General features: G+C 37.7%; 1 protein-coding gene across 2 annotated transcripts in view; it reads left to right on the forward strand.

Annotated features, from left to right (window-relative positions):
• The window catches only part of LOC102168418 (disintegrin and metalloproteinase domain-containing protein 2), a 119,529-nt gene that overhangs the window by 54,596 nt on the left and 41,947 nt on the right, over positions 1–22,986 (forward strand). For both annotated transcript variants that reach the window (XM_005698846.1, XM_005698847.1), the window contains exons 11-14: positions 5,403–5,539; positions 18,263–18,443; positions 22,231–22,329; positions 22,440–22,635. In XM_005698846.1, the coding sequence (XP_005698903.1) occupies positions 5,403–5,539; positions 18,263–18,443; positions 22,231–22,329; positions 22,440–22,635 (613 nt within the window). The remainder of the gene's footprint in view (positions 1–5,402; positions 5,540–18,262; positions 18,444–22,230; positions 22,330–22,439; positions 22,636–22,986) is intronic.

Below are 22,986 nucleotides of genomic sequence, written 5' to 3' on the forward strand. Positions count from 1 at the left end.
CTGGTCGGGGCATAGATTTGGATTACCATGATATTGAATGATTTGCCTTGGAAATGAAGAGAGATCATTGTGTCATTTTTGAGTTTGCACCCAAGTACTGCATTTCGGACTCTTTTATTGACTCTGATGGCTACTCCATTTCTTCTAAGGGATTCCTGCCCACAGTAGTAGATATAATGGTCATCTGAGATATTAGCTAGTGTCTTATTCTTGGATATGCGAAAAGTAATTTTTATCTGGTATATATCATGAAAGCAGAACATATAGGGCTTGCTAACTTACTGGATACATACCATGAATGGTGGAAATATCTATGATTATTCTTAAGACTTTTCTTTAAAAACTAGGTAGAGGGAAGTGGTGCAGCTGGCCTTGGAGGCAGAGGGGAAGTGGAAAGGCAAAAGAAAAGTTACATTTGGAACCTCAACCTCTAGTTTGAGAGATTTTTGTGGTGCTTAACTTTATATGTCACTTTGGAGAGGTTTGATTAGATTAATATTTAAATCAGTGAAATCTGAGTAAAGCACCTTGCCTCATCCAATGAGTTGAAGGCCTGAAGAGAACAAAAAGACCATCCCCTTCAAGCAAGAAGAAATTCATCAGCAGAGTGCCTTCAGGTTTCACCTGCACTATCAGCTCTCCCGTGTCTCCAGGCTTCCAGCTCACTCTGAAGGTTTGGACTGCCAGTCTTTATATTTGTCTGAACCAATTCCTTATTATAAACTCCTTCATATATGATATTCATTATTATATATATGCTATTGGTTTTATTTCTCAAAAGAAGTCTGATTAATACAATGGCTAGTACTTAAGTATAAATATATACTTAAACATTAAAAGATATGTGCATGATAGAGATGATGAATAGATGATACATAGATAGATAGACAGCTATATGTCTTTCCTTTCTCCAGTACCTCCTTGTCTCAATATAAATAAAAGTTGCTGTAGTTTTATGGCAAATTATAAAAAATGATAGTGTGAACCCTACTACTGCCTCTTCAGACTGATTTAGCTTTTCTAGGTTTGCTAACTTTCTCTTTTAAAATTAGCTTGTCAATTTCAAGAAAAATTTTAGGTCGATTTGAGGGAGATTGACATCTTCACAATATTGGTTATCCATGATATTGATAAATATGTTTTTTATTGCTTCATATAATGCTTCATATACTATAAGCAATAAAAAGAAGTATTGTTATATTTACCATTGTTGAGTCTCAAAACATGTATATTGGGCAAAAGAAGCCACAAACAAGGCTATATAACAGATGTCAGGTGCTGTTCTTTTTTTAATATTTTAGCTGGAGGATAGTTACTTTATAATATTGTGTTAGTCCTGCCATACAGCAATAAGCATTAGCCATAGGTATACTTGTGTTCCCTCCCTCCTGAACCCCCATCCACCTCCCTCCCCACTCTACCCCTCCAGGTTGTCACAGAGCACCAGCTTTGGGTGTCCTGCTTCATACATCAAACTCACGGTTCAGTTCAGTTCAGTCGCTCAGTCATGTCCAACTCTTTGCAACCCCATGCACTGTAGCACGCCAGGCTTCCCTGTCCAACACCAACTCCCAGAACTTGCTCAAACTCATGTCCATCAAGTCGGTGATGCCATCCAACCATCTCATCCTCTGTCATCCCCTTCTCCTCCAATCAAACTCACACTGGTTTTCTATTTTACATATGGTAATGTATATATTTCAAAGCTATTCTCTCAAGTCATCCCACCCTCTCCTGCTCCCACTGAGTCCAAAAGTCTGTTCTTTATGTCTGTGTCTCCTTTGCTGCTCTGCATGTAGGATCGTCAGAACCATTTTCCTAGATTCCATATATATGCGTTAATATACGGTAATTGTCTTTCTCTTTCTGACTTACTTCATTCTGTATAATAGAACCAAAGTCCATCCACCCCAGTCCCACTACTGGGCATATACCCTGAGGAAACCAGAATTGAAAAGGACACATGTACCCCAATATTCATTGCAGCACTATTAACAATAGCTACGATGTGGAAGCAACCTATTGATAGGAAAGTTGTGGTACATACGCACAGTGGAATATTACCCAGATGCTGTTCTTATCTGAAAACTATTGCCCTAACTAAGCAGATATTATGCACTAAAAGAAACAAGTCTGCTTAGTTGCAAATCTTTCCTAAAAAGTATTTTTTAAAATCCAATGCTAAATATAATTTTTCTTTTTCTATGAATTTATTTCTGTTTATTTTACAATAGAATTAATCATAACATTATCCTTTAGAAAATTCTTATACTCCAGTCTGTATAGGTTTCAGGGTTTTCATACTACTCTGTTATAGACTGTGTCTCCCTAAAATTTATATACCAAAACCCTAACCCCCAATGAGGCTGTATTTGGAGAAGAAGGCTTTAAGGGGCTTTTTGAACTGTGGTGTTGGAGAAGACTCTTGAGAGTCCCTTGGACTGCAAGGAGATTCAATCAGTCCACTCTAAAGGAGATCAGCCCTGGGATTTCTTTGGAAGGAGTGATGCTAAAGCTGAAACTCCAGTGCTTTGGCCACCTCATGCAAAGAGTTGACTCATTGGAAAAGACTCTGATGCTGGGAGGGATTGGGGGCAGGAGGAGAAGGGGATGACAGAAGATGAGATGGCTGGATGGCATCACTGACTCGATGGATATGAGTCTGAGTGAACTCCGGGAGTTGTTGATGGACAGGGAGGCCTGGCGTGCTGCAATTCATGGGGTCGCAAAGAGTCGGACACGACTGAGCGACTGAACTGAACTGAACTGAACTGAAGGTTAAAGGAGGTCATAAGCCTGTGCACCTGATCCAATAGGATTGGTGTCTTTGTGGGAAGAGAAGGAGACAGCCCTCCAGAAACCAGGAGAGAGACCTTACAAGAAACTAAACCCACTGGCATCTTGAGCAACTTTAGGAAGATACTTAGTCTATAATGTTCCTGAGGGCAGCACAAGCTGACTAATATAAGTAAAATTGTCAGAAAAGAAATATAATGAAATGTCATCTCAAATGTGAAACCATGTCTTTGATTCTATCATACAAGGAAAGGAGAGACCAGAACATATGCACTAATCAGAAGATAAGGAATAAAAGAGTAATTGCATATTGGGATTTTTATACAAATAACTTGGAGAAGGGAACGGCAACCCACTGCAGTATTCTTGCCTGGAGAATCCCATGGACAGAGGAGCTTCGTGGGCCACAGTCCATGGGGTCGTCAAGAGTCAGACATCGCTGAATGATGAACACACACACACACAAATAACTAAAGTGAGATGGTTTGGATGTTGTTATTTCCCTCTTACTGAGCTATAGATGCTAATGGGGAACAAGAGAAAAAGAAACAATTGTAAGATATACTGATTGAGAAATTACAGGCATTTTCTACATTATCCTGAAACCTAGAAAGTCTGAAAACTATGCTAATAAAACTGTCCTATCATTGAATTTTTATAATATCCTATTATTTATATCCTTGAAATTTAGCAGAATCCTTCATTTTCTTCCCCACAGCATCAATCATTCCTCCTCCTCTTCTCTCCTCCTGTTCCCTGGACCTCTCTCCCTCTCTCCCTTATTTTATTTTTAAAATAAATTTTAAAAACTGCAGAAGGTCAGTATTCTTATTTTCAGTCATTATTCAGTTCAGTTGCTCAGTCATGTCCGACTCTTTGTGACCCCATGGACTGCAGCATGCCAGGCATCCCTGTCCATCACCAGCTCCCAGAACTTGCTCAAACTCATGTCCATCAAGTCAGTGCTGCCATCCCACCATCTCATCCTCTGTTGCCCCCTTCTCCTCCTGCCTTTAACCTTTTCCAACATCAGGATCTTTTACAGTGAGTAAGTTCTTCACATCAGATGGCCAAAGTATTGGAGTTTCAGCTTCAACATCAGTCCTCCCGATGAATATTCAGGACTGATATACTGTAGGATTAACTGGTTAGATCCCCTGACAGTCCAAGGGGCTCTCAAGAGTTTACTCCAACACCACAGTTCAAAAGCATAAATTCTTCAGCTCTCAAATTTCTTTATGATCCAACTCTCACAACCATACATGACTATTGGGAAAACTATAGCTTTGACTAGATGGACTTTTGTTGGCAAACTCTTCTTTTTAATATGCTGTCTAGGTTGGTCATAATTTTCCTTCCAAGGAGTAAGCGTCTTTTAATTTCACAGCTGCGGTCACATTTGCAGTGATTTTGGAGCCCAAGAAAATAAAGTTTCTCACTGTTTCCACTGTTTCCCCATCTATCTGCCATGAAGTGATGGGACCAGATGCCATGATCTTAGTTTTCTGAATGTTGAGGTTTAAGCCAACTTTTTCACTCTCCTCTTTCACTTTCATCAAGAGGCTCTTCTTCTTTGCTTTCTGCCATAAGGATGCTGTCATCTGCTATCTAAGGTTATTGATATTTCTCCCGGCACTCTTGTTTCCAACTTGTGCTTCATCCAGCCCGGCATTTCACATGATGTACTCTGCATATGAGTTAAATAAGCAGAGTGACAATATACAGCCTTGACATACTCCTTTCCCAATTTGGAACCAGTCTGTTGTTCCATGTCCATTTCTAACTGATGCTTCTTGACCTGCATACAGATTTCTCAGAAGGCAGGTCAGGTAGTCTGGTATTCCCACCTCTTTAAGACTTTTCCACAGTTTGTTGTTATCCACACAGTCAAATGCTTTGGTGTAGTCTATAAAGCAAAAGTAAAAGATATTTTTCTGAAACTCTCTTGCTAATTTAGACTATGGTAAAAATGACTCTTGCTTTTTTCTCTTTTCTTTTCTGCTTTTACTTGCTATTCTTTAAAAAAAATGGAAAAAAGCAAAGAAAAAGTAAGAGTCATTATTACTATAATCTAAATTAATATAAGGGTTAATTTATGATTTTTGAAAATGTGTGAAACATCATATAAAATATTATCTCAATAAATTATAAACAAACACTATTCATTTATAACTGGCATTGTGTGTATATAAATGGGTATCTTTTTTGACTTTCTTTTAAAAGTAAAACATTTTTACTTTATTTTACTTTACAATACTGTATTTGTTTTGCCATACATTGACATGAATCCACCATGGGTGTACATGCATAAAAATAAAAATTTTTTAAATAAATAAATAAAAGTAAAACATTTCCCTATTGTTATATATGAATAACAAGTTATTGCTACAAATATTTTCTTGGCCTGATGCCATCAAATGAACTATATATTTGCATTTTGGTAAAATTTTACACTTTGCTTTTTATATTTTCCCTTATATTGATAATAATACCTTCTGTGATTGACATATTTGATGTCTCAATTGCATGTCATCATGTGATTGTTTCTAATAATTATATTATACATCATATATGTGAATGTATAAGCGTGTGTTTTTTTTTCCCAGCACTCCAACACCATAAGCCTGGAATCACTTGCCGTTATTATAGCTCAGTTATTGAGCCTTAGTATGGGAATACCTTATGATGACATTAACAAATGCCATTGCCCAGGAGAGGTCTGCATAATGAACCCAGCAGCTGTGTAAGATGCTTCATTTTTATATGCTGTACATACATAGTTTATGTGAAAACAAGCTTTGTGCATTTTGTTTATGAAATCTGTGCTATCAAAATAATTAGTAATAGTTAAATATAAATTGTGGTCACTGATCCCAGATGGAAATATAGAATCCAATGCCCCTGCTGCATGTATCTCTCAGTACTTTTTGTAATCTAATGTCACACTTACTTTCTCACATGTGACCTATGTGCTTAGTCACTCAGTCCTGTCCATCTCTTTGTGACCCCATGGACTGCAGCCCACCAGGCTGCTCTGTCCATGGGGATTCTCCAGGCAGGAATACTGGAGTGGGTGTCTATGCCCTCCTCCAGGGGATCTTCCCAACCGTGGGACTGAACCCAGCTCTCTCACATTGCAGGTGGATTTTTTACCATCTGTGCCACCAGGGAAGAGCCCTATGTGACCTACTTACCATTTCTGGCTTACCAAATTATGAATGAAGCTATGAAATCATGCAAGTAAAAAAAAATGATAAATGTAGAAGTAGGTCACCCTTTACATTCATCACTTTTGTTACTTGCATGATTTTATAGCTTCATGCATGATTTGATAAGCCAAATACAGACTTCTGATTATACAAGAATAACTTCAGTCAGTCAGTCAATTCAGTCGCTCAGTCGTGTCTGACTCTTTGCGACCCCATGAATCGCAGCACGCCAGGCCTCCCTGTCCATCACTAAGAATGACTTAGTAAGGCCTTTTAACATGAATCTTCTTCATTCTACCTGGCTCAGCCTGAAATCTTGGCATCGACTGGTTTCAAAGATGCTTTTCAGCACCTCACCACCACATGCACAGGGCTTTGGTAGAAAAGCCATACGTTACACCATGAGAGCTGCCAGACACAGGCTCCATTTCAGATAGAGTTACTGGGAAAACCCATAGACAATAGGTAGACAACAGAAGACACCTGAAGAATCCGAAGCCTCTGACATCTACCACAAGTCCAACTTTCAACACAAAGTTACAAGTCAAACTAAGGTCAAGGAAAAGCAGAGTATGAGAAGGCATGAGAAAAAGCAGGCATGAGAACTTGGTTCAGATATGGCAAAGACTTTGCAATTATTAGACTGAGAGCTTGACTATGATTAATATGCTAGTCTGGGTGTTCTTTGGAAGGACTGATGCTAAAACTGAAACTCCAATACTTTGGCCACATCATGTGAAGAGGTGACTCATTGGAAAAGACTCATGCTGGGAGGGATTGGGGGCAGGAGGAGAGGGGACAACAGAGGATGGGATGGCTGGATGGCATCACTGACTCGAAGGACATGAGTTTGAGTGAACTCTGGGAGTTGGTGATGGACAGGGAGGCCTGGTGTGCTGCAGTTCATGGGGTTTCAAATAGTCGGACACGACTGAGTGACTGAATTGAACTGAACTGAACTGGACTGAACATGTTAGGGGCTTAAATGGAAAAAAAGTGGACAACCTACAAAAAACTGATGGATAATATAAGCAGGGGCTTCTCTGGAAGCTCAGTGGTTAAGAATCCACCTGCAATGCAGAAGACACAGGTTTGGCTTTTTCTTTGTCACTAGAGAAGGCCTTTTGCAGTACTTATTATGCCTCAAAGACCTAGTGAATTCTTTGCTATTATCCTCAATATTCTTAGAATATGCTATGAGATTTTATAGAGTTAGAACCAAATAGTCAGGAGATTTATGGAAAACATCATCCAATCAGTGACTGAAGCCAGACTTTTATCCTTTTTTTCTTGGACTGTAAACCCAACAGTACATAATTTTATTTAACAATACATTTAATTTCTTCTATATTATCTCAAATATTTTGCCTTTTTTCACCTTCCAGTTTCTCTCCCAAAACAACTTAATCAACAAACAAACTTTAATTTGCAATAGTAATGAGTATCAATTTTTTTCATTAATTTTTTGATATAATAGAACTTTGATTCTTGTGTAGATATGAAAAAATAGAAACTTTACTTAAAAATATAAAATGATGGCCTGTATAAAATTGGTGAAATTATCAATACACATATAGAAACCATGCATCTGTGGAAAGCTTTTTTAAAAAGCTTAACTTGACAAATTACAATATTGCAAAAAAATGCTTCATAATCTTATCTTTCAATGCATTGCATCATTTTAATAGCATGATTCTGAAATTTTGGAGGACACAGACATTTTGATCATTCAATTTAGTCGCTCAGTCATGTCTGACTCTTTGCCACTCCATGAACTGCAGCACGCCAGGCTTCCTTGTCTATCACCAACTCCCTGAGTTTACTCAAACTCATGTCCATAGCATTGGTGATCCCATCCAACCATCTGATTCTCTGTCATCCCCTTCTCCTTCTGCCTTCGATCTTTCCCAGCATTAGGGCCTTTTCAAATGAGTCAGCTCTTCACATCAGGTGGCCAAAGTATTAGAGCTTCAGCTTTAGCATCAGTCGATCCAATAAATATTCAGGACTGATTTCCTTTAGGAATGATTGGTTTGATCTCCTTGAAGTCCAAGGGACTATCAGAAGTCTTCTCCAACATCGCACACAGTTCAAAAGCATCAATTCTTTGGCGCTCAGCTTTCTTTATAGTCCAACTCTCACATCTGTACATGACCATTTTAATCATAATTGACTGGCAAAAAATTGATGTGAAAAATCTATCACCATTTAAAGGTAAATCTGAATAAACAGCATATTTGAAAAAAGATTTGTTGGTAGTCTTTAAATTGATGGGAAACATGTCCTAGAATTACTCATGTTTAATGACTTTTGGCAAAATTACATTCAGTGATTTACATAGAACTGAGTCCTATCCTTGTTAAACACATGCCTTTCTGAGGCAGTTGTACTCAGTCTTAACCTTAAAATGTGGCTTATTATAAACCAAAACTTAAGGAGTTTAACATGTTATTTTGTTTTTATAATCCATAGAAAGTACATGTCACACACTGGTTTTTTTTAAGCCTGCCATTTTTCTGGGGGCTTCCAATCAATAGTCCATGGTTTATACAGTCTAAGTCTCCAGCAACTCAGATGTGCATACATGATATGCCTGAGAATTTTCATTTTCTTTGAAATTTTAATATTTTAACCAGGAACTTTGTTTCTTTAGACAAAGAAGTTGTCTTTATGAAATTGTGCTTTTTTGGCTCATTTGAAGGTAGCAACATATCTGAACTTTGAAAACAATATCTTGGGGAAAATACATAGAGATAGAAAGAGAATGATGGTTCCCATATACATCCACAAATTGTTGATATTTCTCCCTTTAAGAGGTAGAGTTTTAGTTAAGTTCAGTCGCTCAGTTGTGTCTGACTCTTTGCAACCGCATGAATTGAAGCACACCAGGCCTCCCTGTCCATCACCATCTCCTGGAGTTCACTCAGACTCACGTCCATCGAGTCTGTGATGCCATCCAGCCATCTCATCCTCTGTCGTCCCCTTCTCCTCCTGCCCCCAATCCCTCCCAGCATCAGAGTCTTTTCCAATGAGTCAACTCTTTTCATGAGGTGACCAAAGTACTGGAGTTTCAGCTTTAGCATCAGTCCTTCCAAAGAAATCCCAGGGCTGATCTCCTTCAGAATGGACTGATTGAATCTCCTTGCAGTCCAAGGGACTCTCAAGAGTCCTCTCCAACACCACAGTTCAAAAGCATCAATTCTTCGGCACTCAGCCTTCTTCACAGTCCAACTCTCACATCCATACATGACTACTGGAAAAACCCTCGCCTTGACTAGACGGACCTTAGTCGGCCAAGCAATGTCTTTATTTTGAATATACTATCTAGGTTGGTCATAACTTTTCTTCCAAGGAGTAAGCGTCTTTTAATTTCATGGCTGCAGTCACCATCTGCAGTGATTTTGGAGCCCCCAAAAATAAAGTCTGACACTGTTTCCACTGTTTCCCCATCTATTTCCCATGAAGTGATGGGACTGGATGCCATGATCTTAGTTTTCTGAATGTTGAGAGCTTTAAGCCAACTTTTTCACTCTCCTCTTTCACTTTCATCAAGAGGCTTTTTAGCTCCTCTTCACTTTCTGCCATAAGAGTGGTGTCATCTGCATATCTGAGGTTATTGATATTTCTCCCGACAATCTTGATTCCAGCTTGTGTTTCTACCAGTCCAGCATTTCTCATGATGTCCTCTGCATACAAGTTAAATAAGCAGGCAGACAGTATACAGCCTGATGCACTCCTTTTCCTATTTGGAACCAGTCTGTTGTTCCATGTCCAGTTCTAACTGTTGCTTCTTGACCTGCACACAGATTTCTCAAGAGGCAGGTTAGGTGGTCTGGTATTCCCATCTCTTTTGGAATTTTCCACAGTTTATTGTGATCCACACAGTCAAAGGCTTTGGCATAGTCAATAAAGCAGAAATAGATGTTTTTCTGGAACTCTCTTGCTTTTTCCATGATCCAGTGGATATTAGCAATGTGATCTCTGGTTCGTCTGCCTTTTCTAAAACTAGCTTGAACATCTGGAAGTTCACCATTCACATATTGCTGAAGCCTGGCTTGGAGAATTTTGAGCATTACTTTATAGCATTTGAGATGAGTGCAATTGTGCAGTAGTTTGAGCATTCTTGGCATTGCCTTTCTTTGGGATTGGAATGAAAACTGACCTTTTCCAGTCCTGTGGCCACTGCTGAGTTTTCCAAATTTGCTGGCATATTGAATGCAGCACTTTCACAGCATCATCTTTCAGGATGTGAAACAGCTCAACTGGAATTCCGTCACCTCCACTAGCTTTGTTCATAGTGATGCTTTCTAAGGCCCACTTGACTTCACTTTCCAAGATGTCTGGCTCTAGATTAGTGATCACATCATCATGATTATCTGGGTCATGAAGATCTTTTTTGTACACTTCTTCCATGTATTCTTGCCACCTCTTCTTAATATCTTCTGCTTCTTTTAGGACCATACCATTTCTGTCCTTTATTGTGCTCATCTTTGCATGAAATGTTCCCTTGGTATCTCTAATTTTCTTGAAGAGATCTCTGGTCTTTCCCATTCTGTTGTCTTCCTCTATTTCTTTTCATTGATCACTGAAGAAGGCTTTCTTATCTCTTCTTGCTATTCTCTGGAACTCTGCATTCAGATGCTTATATCTTTCCTTTTGTCCATTGCTTTTCACCTCTCTTCTTTTCACAGCTGTTTGTAAGGCCTCCCCAGATAGCCATTTTGCTTTTTTGCATTTCTTTTCCATGAAAATGGTCTTGATCCTGTCTCCTGTACAATGTCGCAAACCTCATTCCATAGTTCATCAGGCACTCTATCTATCAGATCTAGGCCCTTAAATCTATTTCTCACTTCCACTGTATAATCATAAGGGATTTGATTTAGGTCATACATGAATGGTCTAGTGGTATTCCCTACTGTCTTCAATTTATGTCTGAATTTGGCAATAAGGAGTTCATGATCTGATGATTTCTCTCTATTGAACGTGGGTTGGATTTGGTGACTTGATTTCATCAAATAGACCTTGGTAGAAATGATGGCGTGCGACTTTCAAGATTATATAATTAAAGAGTTTGCAAATTTCTCTGTATTCTCTCTTTGATCAGGCGCTCAGGTTGGAGGTAGGTGCAATATCATGAGGACCCTCAAGTAACTTTCTATAGAGAGCCATATGACCGGGAACTGAGGCCTCTTGCCAGTAGAATAAAGGCGCAGATAAAAAGCATGGCTGTAAACATTACCTCATGTAACTTAAGTTCATGATTTCTTTTTTTTTTAGTTTTTTATTTTTTTTAATTTTAAAATCTTTAATTCTTACATGCGTTCCCAAACATGAATCCCCCTCCCACCTCCCTCCCCATAACATCTCTCTGGGTCATCCCCATGCACCAGCCCAAAGCATGCTGTATCCTGAGTCAGACATAGACTGGCGATTCAATCTTAAAGATAGTATACATGTTAGAATACCATTCTCCCAAATCATCCCACCTTCTCTCTCTCCCTCTGAGTCCAAAAGTCCATTATACACAACTGTGTCTTTTTTCCTGTCTTGCATACAGGGTCATCATTGCCATCTTTCTAAATTCCATATATATGTGTTAGTATACTGCATTGGTGTTTTTCTTTCTGGCTTACTTCACTCTGTATAATCGGCTCCAGTTTCATCCATCTCATCAGAACTGATTCAAATGAATTCTTTTTAACGGCTGAGTAATACTCCATTGTGTATATGTACCACGGCTTTCTTATCCATTCATCTGCTGATGGATATCTAGGTTGTTTCCATGTCCTGGCTATTATAAACAGTGCTGCGATGAACAATGGGGTACATGTGTCTCTTTCAATTCTGGTTTCCTCGGTGTGTATGCCCAGCAGTGGGATTGCTGGGTCATACGGTAGTTCTATTTGCAATTTTTTAAGGAATCTCCACACTGTTCTCCAAAGTGGCTGTACTAGTTTGCATTCCCACCAACAGTGTAGGAGGGTTCCCTTTTCTCCACACCCTCTCCAGCATTTATTGCTTGCAGATTTTTGGATCGCAGACATTCTGGCTGGTGTGAAGTGGTACCTCATTGTGGTTTTGATTTGCATTTCTCTAATAATGAGTGATGTTGAGCATCTTTTCATGTGTTTGTTAGCCATCCGTATGTCTTCTTTGGAGAAATGTCTATTTAGTTCTTTGGCCCATTTTCTGATTGGGTCGTTTATTTTTCTGGAATTGAGCTGCAGGAGTTGCTTGTATATTTTTGAGATTAGTTGTTTGTCAGTTGCTTCATTTGCTATTATTTTCACCCATTCAGAAGGCTGTCTTTTCACCTTGCTTATATTTTCCTTTGTTGTGCAGAAGCTTTTAATTTTAATTAGATCCCATTTGTTTATTTTTGCTTCTATTTCCAGAATTCTGGGAGGTGGATCATAGAGGATCCTGCTGTGATTTATGTCGGAGAGTGTTTTGCCTATGTTCTCCTCTAGGAGTTTTATAGTTTCTGGTCTTACATTTAGATCTTTAATCCATTTTGAGTTTATTTTTGTGTGGGGTGTTAGAAAGTGATCTAGTTTCATTCTTTTACAAGTGGTTGACCAGTTTTCTCAGCACCACTTGTTAAAGAGATTGTCTTTACTCCATTGTATATTCTTGCCTCCTTTGTCAAAGATAAGGTGTCCATATGTGTGTGGATTTATCTCTGGGCTTTCTATTTTGTTCCATTGATCTATATGTCTGTCTTTGTGCAAGTACCATACTGTTTTGATGACTGTGGCTTTGTAGTAGAGCCTGAAGTCAGGCAAGTTGATTCCTCCAGTTCCATTCTTCTTTCTCAAGATTGCTTTGGCAATTCGAGGTTTTTTGTATTTCCATACAAATCTTGAAATTATTTGTTCTAGTTCTGTGAAAAATACGGCTGGTAGCTTGATAGGGATTGCATTGAATTTGTAATTTGCTTTGGGTAGTATACTCATTTTCACTATATTGATTCTTCCGATCCATGAACGTGGTATATTTCTCCATCTATTAGTGTCCTCTTTGATTTCTTTCATCAGTTTTATAGTTTTCTATATATAGGTCTTTAGTTTCTTTAGGTAGATATATTCCTAAGTATTTTATTCTTTTCGTTGCAATGGTGAATGGAATTGTTTCCTTAATTTCTTTTTCTACTTTCTCATTATTAGTGTATAGGAATGCAAGGGATTTCTGTGTGTTGATTTTATATCCTGCAACTTTACTATATTCATTGATGAGCTCTAGTAATTTTCTGGTGGAGTCTTTAGGGTTTTCCATGTAGAGGATCATGTCATCTGCAAACAGTGAGAGTTTTACTTCTTCTTTTCCAATTTGGATTCCTTTTATTTCTTTTTCTGCTCTGATTGCTGTGGCCAAAACTTCCAGAACTATGTTGAATAGTAGCGGTGAAAGTGGACACCCTTGTCTTGTTCCTGACTTTAGGGGAAATGCTTTCAATTTTTCACCATTGAGGATAATGTTTGCTGTGGGTTTGTCATATATAGCTTTTATTATGTTGAGGTATGTTCCTTCTATTCCTGCTTTCTGGAGAGTTTTTATCATAAATGGATGTTGAATTTTGTCAAAGGCCTTCTCTGCATCTATTCATATAATCATATGGTTTTTATTTTTCAGTTTGTCAATGTGGTGAATTACATTGATTGATTTGCAGATATTGAAGAATCCTTGCATCCCTGGGATAAAGCCCACTTGGTCATGGTGTATGATCTTTTTAATGTGTTGTTGGATTCTGATTGCTAGAATTTTGTTGAGGATTTTTGCATCTATGTTCATCAGTGATATTGGTCTGTAGTTTTCTTTTTTTGTAGTATCTTTGTCAGGTTTTGGTATTAGGGTGATGGTGGCCTCATAGAATGAGTTTGGAAGTTTACCTTCCTCTGCAATTTTCTGGAAGAGTTTGAGGAGGATAGGTGTTAGCTCTTCTCGAAATTTTTGGTAGAATTCAGCTGTGAAGCCGTCTGGACCTGGGCTTTTGTTTGCTGGAAGATTTCTGATTACAGTTTCAATTTCCGTGCTTGTGATGGGTCTGTTAAGATTTTCTATTTCTTCCTGGTTCAGTTTTGGAAAATTGTACTTTTCTGAGAATTTGTCCATTTCTTCCACATTGTCCATTTTATTGGCATACAACTGCTGATAGTAGTCTCTTATGATCCTTTGTATTTCTGTGTTGTCTGTTGTGATCTCTCCATTTTCATTTCTAATTTTATTGATTTGATTTTTCTCTCTTTGCTTCTTGATGAGTCTGGCTAATGGTTTGTCAATTTTATTTATCCTTTCATAGAACCAGCTTTTGGCTTTGTTGATTTTTTCTATGGTCTCTTTTGTTTCTTTTGCATTTATTTCTGCCCTAATTTTTAAGATTCCTTTCCTTCTACTAACTCTGGGGTTCTCCAATTCTTCCTTTTCTAGTTGCTTTAGTTGTAGAATTAGGTCATTTATTTGACTTTTTTCTTGTTTCTGAGGTATGCCTGTATTGATATGAACTTTCCTCTTAACACTGCTTTTATAGTGTCCCACAGGTTTTGGGTTGTTGTGTTTTCATTTTCATTAGTTTCTATGCATATTTTAATTTCTTTTTTTATTTCTTCTGTGATTTGTTGGTTATTCAGAAGTGTGTTGTTCAACCTCCATATGTTGGAATTTTTAATAGTTTTTCTCCTGTAATTGGGATCTAATCTTAATGCATTATGGTCAGAAAAGATGCTTGGAATGATTTTGATTTTTTTGAATTTATCAAGTTTAGATTTATGGCCCAGGATGTGATCTATCCTGGAGAAGGTTCCATGAGCACTTGAAAAAAAGGTGAAATTCATTGTTTTGGGGTGAAACGTCCTAAAGATATCAATTAGGTCTAACTGATCTAATGTATCATTTAAAGTTTGCGTTTCTTTGTTAATTTTCTGATTAGTTGATCTGTCCATAGGTGTGAGTGGGGTATTAAAGTCTCCCACTATTATTGTGTTATTGTTGATTTCCCCTTTCATACTTGTTAGCATTTGTCTTACATATTGCGGTGCTCCTATATTGGGTGCATATATATTTATAATTGTTATATCTTCTTCTTGGATTGTTCCTTTGATCATTATGTAGTGGCCTTCTTTGTCTCTTTTCACAGCCTTTGTTTTAAAGTCTATTTTATCGGATATGAGTATTGCCACTCCTGCTTTCTTTTGGTCTCTATTTGCGTGGTATATCTTTTTCCAGCCCTTCACTTTCAGTCTGTATGTGTCCCTTGTTTTGAGGTGGGTCTCTTGTAAGCAGCATATAGAGGGGTCTTGTTTTTGTATCCATTCGGCCAGTCTTTGTCTTTTGGTTGGGGCGTTCAACCCATTTACGTTTAAGGTAATTATTGATAAGTATGATCCCGTTACCATTTACTTTATTGTTTTGGGTTCGGGTTTTACACCCTTTTTGTGTTTCCTGTCTAGAGAATATCCTTTAGAATTTGTTGGAGAGCTGGTTTGGTGGTGCTGAATTCTCTCAGCTTTTGCTTGTCTGTAAAGCTTTTGATTTCTCCTTCATATTTGAATGAGATCCTTGCTGGGTACAGTATCTGGGCTGTAGGTTATTGTCTTTCATCACTTTAAGTATGTCTTGCCATTCCCTCCTGGCCTGAAGAGTTTCTATTGAAAGATCAGCTGTTATCCTTATGGGAATCCCCTTGTGTGTTATTTGTTGTTTTTCCCTTGCTGCTTTTAATATTTGTTCTTTGTGTTTGATCTTTGTTAATTTGATTAATATGTGTCTTGGGGTGTTTTGGCTTGGGTTTATCCTATTTGGAACTCTCTGTGTTTCTTGGACTTGGGTGATTATTTCCTTCCCCATTTTAGGGAAGTTTTCAACTATTATCTCCTCAAGGATTTTCTCATGGTCTTTCTTTCTGTCTTCTTCTTCTGGGACTCCTATAATTCGAATGTTGGAGCGTTTCATATTGTCCCGGAGGTCTCTGAGATTGTCCTCGTTTCTTTTAATTTGTTTTTCTTGTTTCCTCTCTGATTCATTTATTTCTACCATTCTATCTTCTATTTCACTAATCCTATCTTCTGCCTCCGTTATTCTACTATTTGTTGCCCCCAGAGTGTTTCTGATCTCATTTATTGCGTTATTCATTATATTTTGACTCTCTTTTATTTCTTCTAGGTCCTTGTTAAACCTTTCTTGCATCTTCTCAATCCTTATCTCTAGGCTATTTATCTGTGATTCCATTTTGATTTCAAGATTTTGGATCATTTTCACTATCAATATTCGGAATTCCTTCTCAGGTAGATTCCCTACTTCTTCCTCTTTTGTTTGGTTTGGTGGGCAACTCTCCTGTTCCTTTACCTGCTGAGTATTCCTCTGTCTCTTCATCTTGGTTATATTGCTGCGTTTGGGGTGGCCTTTTTATATTCTGGTAATTTGTGGTTCTCTTTATTATGGAGCTTCCTCACTGTGGGTGGGGTTCTATCAGTGGCTTGTCAAGGTTTCCTGGTTAGGGAGGCTTATGTTGGAGCTCTGGTGGGTGGAGCTGGGTTTCTTCTCTCTGGAGTGCAGTGGAGTGACCAGTAATGGGTTATGAGACATCAAAGGTTTGGGGATAATTTTGAGCTGCCTGTATATTGAAGCTCAGGGGAGCGTTCCTGTGTTGCTGGAGAATTTGAGTGGTATGTCTTCTTTTGGAACTTATTGGCCCTTGGGTGGAGCTTGGTTTCGGTGTAGGTATGAAGGCATTTGATGAGCTCCTATTGCTTAATGTTCCCTGAATTCAAGAGTTCTCTAATGTTTTCAGGCTTTGGATTTAAGCCTCCTGCTTCTGGTTTTCAATTTTATTTTTACAGTAGCCTCTAGACTTCTCCATCTATACAGCACCGATGATAAAACATCTAGGTTAAAGATGAAAAGTTTCTCCACATTGAGGGACACTCAGAGAGGTTCACTGAGTTACAAGGAGAAGAGAAGAGGGAGGAGGTAGTTAGAGGTGACTGGAATGAGATGCAGTGAGATCAAAAGAGGAGAGAGCAAGCTAGCCAGTAGTCACTTCCTTATGTGTGCTCCATAGTCTGGACTGCTCAGAGGTATTTATGGAGTTATACGGGGAAGAGGAGAGGGAGGAAGTAGACAGAGGTGGCCAGGAGGATAAGAGAGAGGAATGAGAAGGAGAGAGACAAATCCTGCCAGTAACCAGTTCCTTGGGTGTTCTCCACCGTCTGGAACACACAGAGATTCACAGAGTTGGATAGAGAAGAGATGGGGGAGAAAAGAGACAGAGGCCACCTGGTGGAGAAAAAGGAGAGTCCAAAGGAGGAGAGAGTGGTCAAGCCAGTAATCTCGCTCTCAGGTAAACTTGGGTAGTGAAGTTTGGGTTTTTAAATGTACAAAATTGACAACAAAAACCTAAGAGCAAGATTAAAAATCTGTTTTTGAAGACAATGGTCTGCTTTTCTGGTTGCCTGATGTCCTCTGCCAGCCTACAGAAGTTGTTTTGTGGAGTTTGCTCAGCGTTGAAATGTTCTTTTGAGGAATTTGTGAGGGAGAAAGTGGTCTTCCCGTCCTATTCCTCCGCCATCTTTACAGTTCCTCATGGTTTCATTTTAAGGCCAGTGATCAGCACTTATGGTTTACAAAAGGGAAATGTAGGTTTCATACAGGGAAGTCATGTATTCAACTGAAAATCAGAAGTTCTATTATCAAGGAAAAACAAGAGAAAGGAGAATGAGAACATCCAGCTAATCTGTGAAAAGTTCAAGCTGCAAATAAATTATCCAGTTGGGTATAATTATGATTGGCCATCTCTTTCTAACGACAACATTGCTTTCATTGTCAGAAATTGTACCCTCAATGAGCCAGTTCACACAAAATAAACATCTTGCACTGCCTGCTTCTCAGTAATATTCAAGTTCTATCAACTTTTCTTCTTTTGTTTTCTAGCATTTAGATAGAAATTATCTGAATTGTTGGCAATATAATAATTTATCTCTCATTTGTGGTTAATATGACTAAAGAGTATGACCACCTGGGTGCAACCACAAAATATAAAAACATTGGTAGTTTGTCCAAAATTCTCTAATTTTTTCATGATACTCATGTAAATAACATTTTCGTGTAATAATCCACATAACTAAGGTTTGAGTCCATTACCTTAAAATTTAGTAATTTTATATTAGCTATATTTATTGTTAAATTATAGACTTGTATTCTGAGGCTAGGCAATTTTCAGGAAGCAATGGTTACATAAAAATGTAATGTTGATGTGTTTTTAGTCATTCCAGTGGTGTGAAGTTCTTTAGTACCTGCAGCGTGGAAGATTTTTTACATTTTATTTCAAAGCCAAAGTCCCAGTGTCTTCAAAACCATCCACGTTTAGATCCAACATACAAAGTTGCAGTTTGTGGTAATGGAAAAGTTGAAGAGGGAGAACAATGTGACTGTGGCAGTCAGCAGGTTGGTACAAATTTGGAAAACTATATACCAGAATTACATCAAAAAGTATTAATTTTATAGTGTAATACTGCTATTTCATCTAATTTGTCAAACTTGCTTTTTAACAAAGGCCTTAAGAATGCATACTGGGATTATATTAAATTAATGACTACACATGTATTTTTATATGTGAATTCAGCAGTTTGTAGATTATTCATACTGATGATTTTCAGGGTCTTAATCCTTTAGCTGAATTGACCAAGGTTTATGTTTCCCCTCTTGTGTATACACTTCCTTAGTATTTCTTCTTTGTAAAAAGTTTTCTTTTTATTGCAGTATAGCTGATTTACAATATTAACTTCTGTTGTACAGCAAAGTGTTATATATATATAATATATATTCTTCGGGCGTCCCTGGTGGTTCAGTTGTAGAGAATCCATCTGCAATGTAGCAGAGACAAGGCAGGAGTCTCGGGTGAGATCAGTGGATTGGGAAGATCTCGTGGAGAAGGAAATGGCAACCCATGCCAGTATTCTCGCCTGGGAAATCCCATGGGCAGAGGAGCCTGGAGGCCAGGGGTCGCAGAGTCAGACATGCCTTAGCAACCAAAACAATAACATGATTGGCTTGTGGAGCTGCAAATTACAGCTTCTAAACATAGAACTCTTTATGAAAACAACTGTTGAAGTATATCTGATTTACAATGTTGTCTTAAACTACTGTTGTACAGCAAAATTATTCATTTTATATATGTGTGTATATAAATGCATTCTTTATTATATTCTTTTCCATTATAGTTTATTATAGGATACTGAATCTAGTTTCCTGTGCTATACAATGGGGCTTCCCTGGTGGCTCAGATAGTAAAGTCTGCCTGTAATGCAGGAGACCCATGGACCTCGTTATTTATCCATTCTATAATGTAATAGTTTGCATCTGCTAACGCAAACTCCCAACTCATTCCTCCTCCACCCAGACCCCTTGGCAACCACACCCCTGTCCTCTGTTCTGTGCGTCTCTTTCAGTTTCATAGATCGGTTCATTTGCGTTATATTTTAGATTCCACATAGAAGTGATATCACATGGCGTTTGTCTTTCCCTTTCTGACTTACTTCATTTGGTATGAAATTTTCTAGGTCAAAACATGTTGCTGTAAGTGGCATTATTTCATTCTTTTTTATGACTGAGCAGTATTTCATTGCATATATGTACCACATTGTCTTTATCCATGCATCTGTTGATGGACATTTAGGTGGTTTCCATATCTTGGCTACTGTGACTAGCACTGCTGTGAATATAGGATTTCATGATATATTTAAATGATAGTTTAATGCTAGTTTTAATTTTAAATGATAGTTTTTCCAGATATGTGTGCAGGAGTGGGAATGCTGGATCATATAGCAACTATATTTTCAGTTTTTCAGGAATCTTTATGATGTTTTCTGTAGTGGCTGCACTGACTTACAATCCCACCAGCAATGTGGAAGGGTTCCTTTTTCTCCAAACCCTCTCCAGCATGTTATTTATAGAGTTTTGTTGTGTTTTTTTTTTTTAAATGATGACCTTTCTGAACGTGTGAGGTAATATCACACTATAGTTTTGATTTCCATTTCTCTAATAACTAATCATGTTGAGTATCTTTTCATGTGTCATGTATGTCTTCTTTGGGGAAATGTCTATTTATGTCTTCTGCCCATTTTTCAATTGGGCTTATTGCTTTTCTGTTTTGAGTTGTATAAGCAGATTGTATATTTTGGAAATTAAGCTCTTGTCAGTCGCATCATTTGTAAATATTTTCTCGCAGTCTGCTAGTTGTCCTTTGGCTTAGTTTGCTTCCTTTGTGGTGCAAAAACTTGCAAGTTTGATTAGGTCCCATTTATTTATTTTTGCTTTTATCTCTATTGCCTTCAGAGACTGACCTAACATTGCTATGATTTATGCCAGAGAATTTTTTGCCTATGTTCTCTTCTAGGAGATTTATGATGTTGTGTCTTTTATTTAAGCCATTTTAAGTTTCTTTTTGTGTATGGTGTAGAGGAATGGTCTAACTTCATTGATTTACATGCATCTGTCCAGTTTTCCTGGGGCTTCCCAGGTGGCACAGTGGTAAAGAATCCACCTGCCAATGCAACAGATGCAGGTTGGATCCCTGGGTCAGGAAGATCCCCCGAAGAAGGAAATGGCAACCCACTCCAGTATTCTTGCCTGAGAAAATTTTACCCTCTGGAATCTCATAGAGATAGGAATGACATTAATTAAGCAAAATAGTTCTGGAAAATAATTCAAACTTTGTGTGCCCTAGGAAGTATCATGCCATAAACCATCTAAGACTACTAAAATCCATGATTTATTTTTTGTAACTTATAGAAAATTTTTGCCCAATTAACTCTATTTCAAATCCCCAGGTATTTAAAAATGTGCGTGTGTGTGTGTGTGTGTGTGCCTGTGTGTCTGTCTTCTGTCTCTCCATCCTTATTTCCTATCAGTTGCTTTTTATTAACCCTAAAAATGGAATTTTAAAACACAGAACCACCAGTTACAGATGAATTATAACATAAAACAAGACATAATACATATGGATGAACGATTAAAGGTGATAATTTCAATTAAGTTCAGAAAAATCATTTTGTATCTCTTCATCTTTAGAGAATTATAAGCAAACTTTGAATATCCTTTAAAAGGTAAAGACATCAAAATACAGTAGATTCATAAAAGTTGACTAAGAACTAATCAACTTTTAAAATCATAACTTCTGTTTATTTCACATCTTGTGAAATAACTTTGTTATAAGAGCCAAAGATCTCAATTTCTTAGCTTTTTAGTTTTATTTTACTTTTTTTAATTAAAAAAAAGTTGGGAATGTATAGCTGATTTATAGTGTTGTGTTCATTTCTGCTGTACAGCAAATCAGCAGTCAGTTTGTTCAGTTCAATCGCTCAGTCGTGTCTGACTCTTTGAGACCCCATGAGCTGCAGCACGCCAGGCCTCTCTGTCCAACACCAACTCCCAGAGCCCACCCAAACCCATGTCAATTGAGTCAGTGATGCCATCCAACCATCTCATCCTCTGTCGTCCCCTTCTCTTCCTGCCCTCAATCTTTCCCAGCATCAGGGTCTTTTCCAATGAGTCAGCTCTTCGTATCAGGTGGCCAAAGTATTGGAGTTTCAGCTTCAACATCAGACCTTCCAATGAACACCCAGGACTGATGATATTTAAGATGGACTGGTTGAATCTCCTTGCAATCCAAGGGATTCTCAAGAGTCTTATCCAACACCACAGTTCAAAAGCGTCAATTCTTTGTCTCTCAGCTTTCTTTATAGTCCAACTCTTACATCCATACCTGACTACTGGAAAAACCATAGCCTTGACTATATATCCTGTCTTTTTAGATTTTGTTCCCATATAAGCCATTACAGAGTATTGAATAGAGTTCCCTGTGCTATTCAGTAGGTCCTTATTGGTTATCTATTCTATAAATAGTAGTGTATGTGTCAATCCCACGTTCCAATTTTCTCTCCCTCCTCCCGAAATAAACTTGTGGTTATTTATGTCTTGGCTTTGGTGGACTCCAGGACCTCAGAAAATCCTACTACCAAAATAGTCAAGCTTAGCGATATACAGAACACTTGGTTTAGCACATTAGGTAATGAATAAATATTAAATGAATGAATAAATGGCTTTATATTTTTCCGTTTGCCAACATTTAAGTTAAGCATCTGTCTGTATATTATGTAATATGTTGTCCTTGTTAAATATCTGTTTAACGTAAAGTTGAAAGGTATTTCAGAGCATTTGATTTGCCTTTCAGGCTTGTGATGACCAGACAAACGTGTGCTGTAACCCTGGCACATGTAGACTCCAGCCTGGGTCAGCTTGTGATACCGGAGTGTGTTGTGATGCTTGTGCTGTAAGAGCCTTTAAACATTTTAATACCTACATTAGTAAAGCTATCATTTTTTATAATATTTAAATGCTCACATTCTGCTTTACTCAATATTGTTTAAATCACCTCACCAGTTTTTACCAAAAGGACGCATATGTAGGGGTTCCACTGATGAATGTGATCTCCATGAATACTGCAATGGTTCATCAGCAGCATGTCAAGAAGATTTGTATATTCAGGATGGGCATCCGTGTGGACAGAATCAATGGCTCTGTATCAGAGGAAAATGTGTGGATGGGAGAAGACAATGTGTTGAATTATTTGGTGAAGGTATTTATTTTAATTTGACTGCCTGTATATGTATTTTTCTGGAAACTGACTAATATACCTATCTTTATATGTATATATTAGAAAGGACAAAGGATATTATGAAATGAAGCAATTAAAATGTCAAAAATACTTAAAATTAATTTTAAAAATAAAATAATAAAATGTTAAAAATTATGTTAACCTCTAGAAGAATAAAAATAGAAAAAGATAACATCACCAGGAAAAATAACTGAAATAAAACTCAGTCATTTCAATAAAATGCAGCACCCAGAATAATCAAGTATTGATATGTCAAATATTTGTTTTATAATCTAAGATAAATACAAGAATAATAATATAGTAATTATAAAC

The sequence above is a fragment of the Capra hircus genome, chromosome 27, assembly GCF_001704415.2.
Source record: "Capra hircus breed San Clemente chromosome 27, ASM170441v1, whole genome shotgun sequence".
In the NCBI taxonomy this organism is placed as follows: domain Eukaryota; kingdom Metazoa; phylum Chordata; class Mammalia; order Artiodactyla; family Bovidae; genus Capra; species Capra hircus.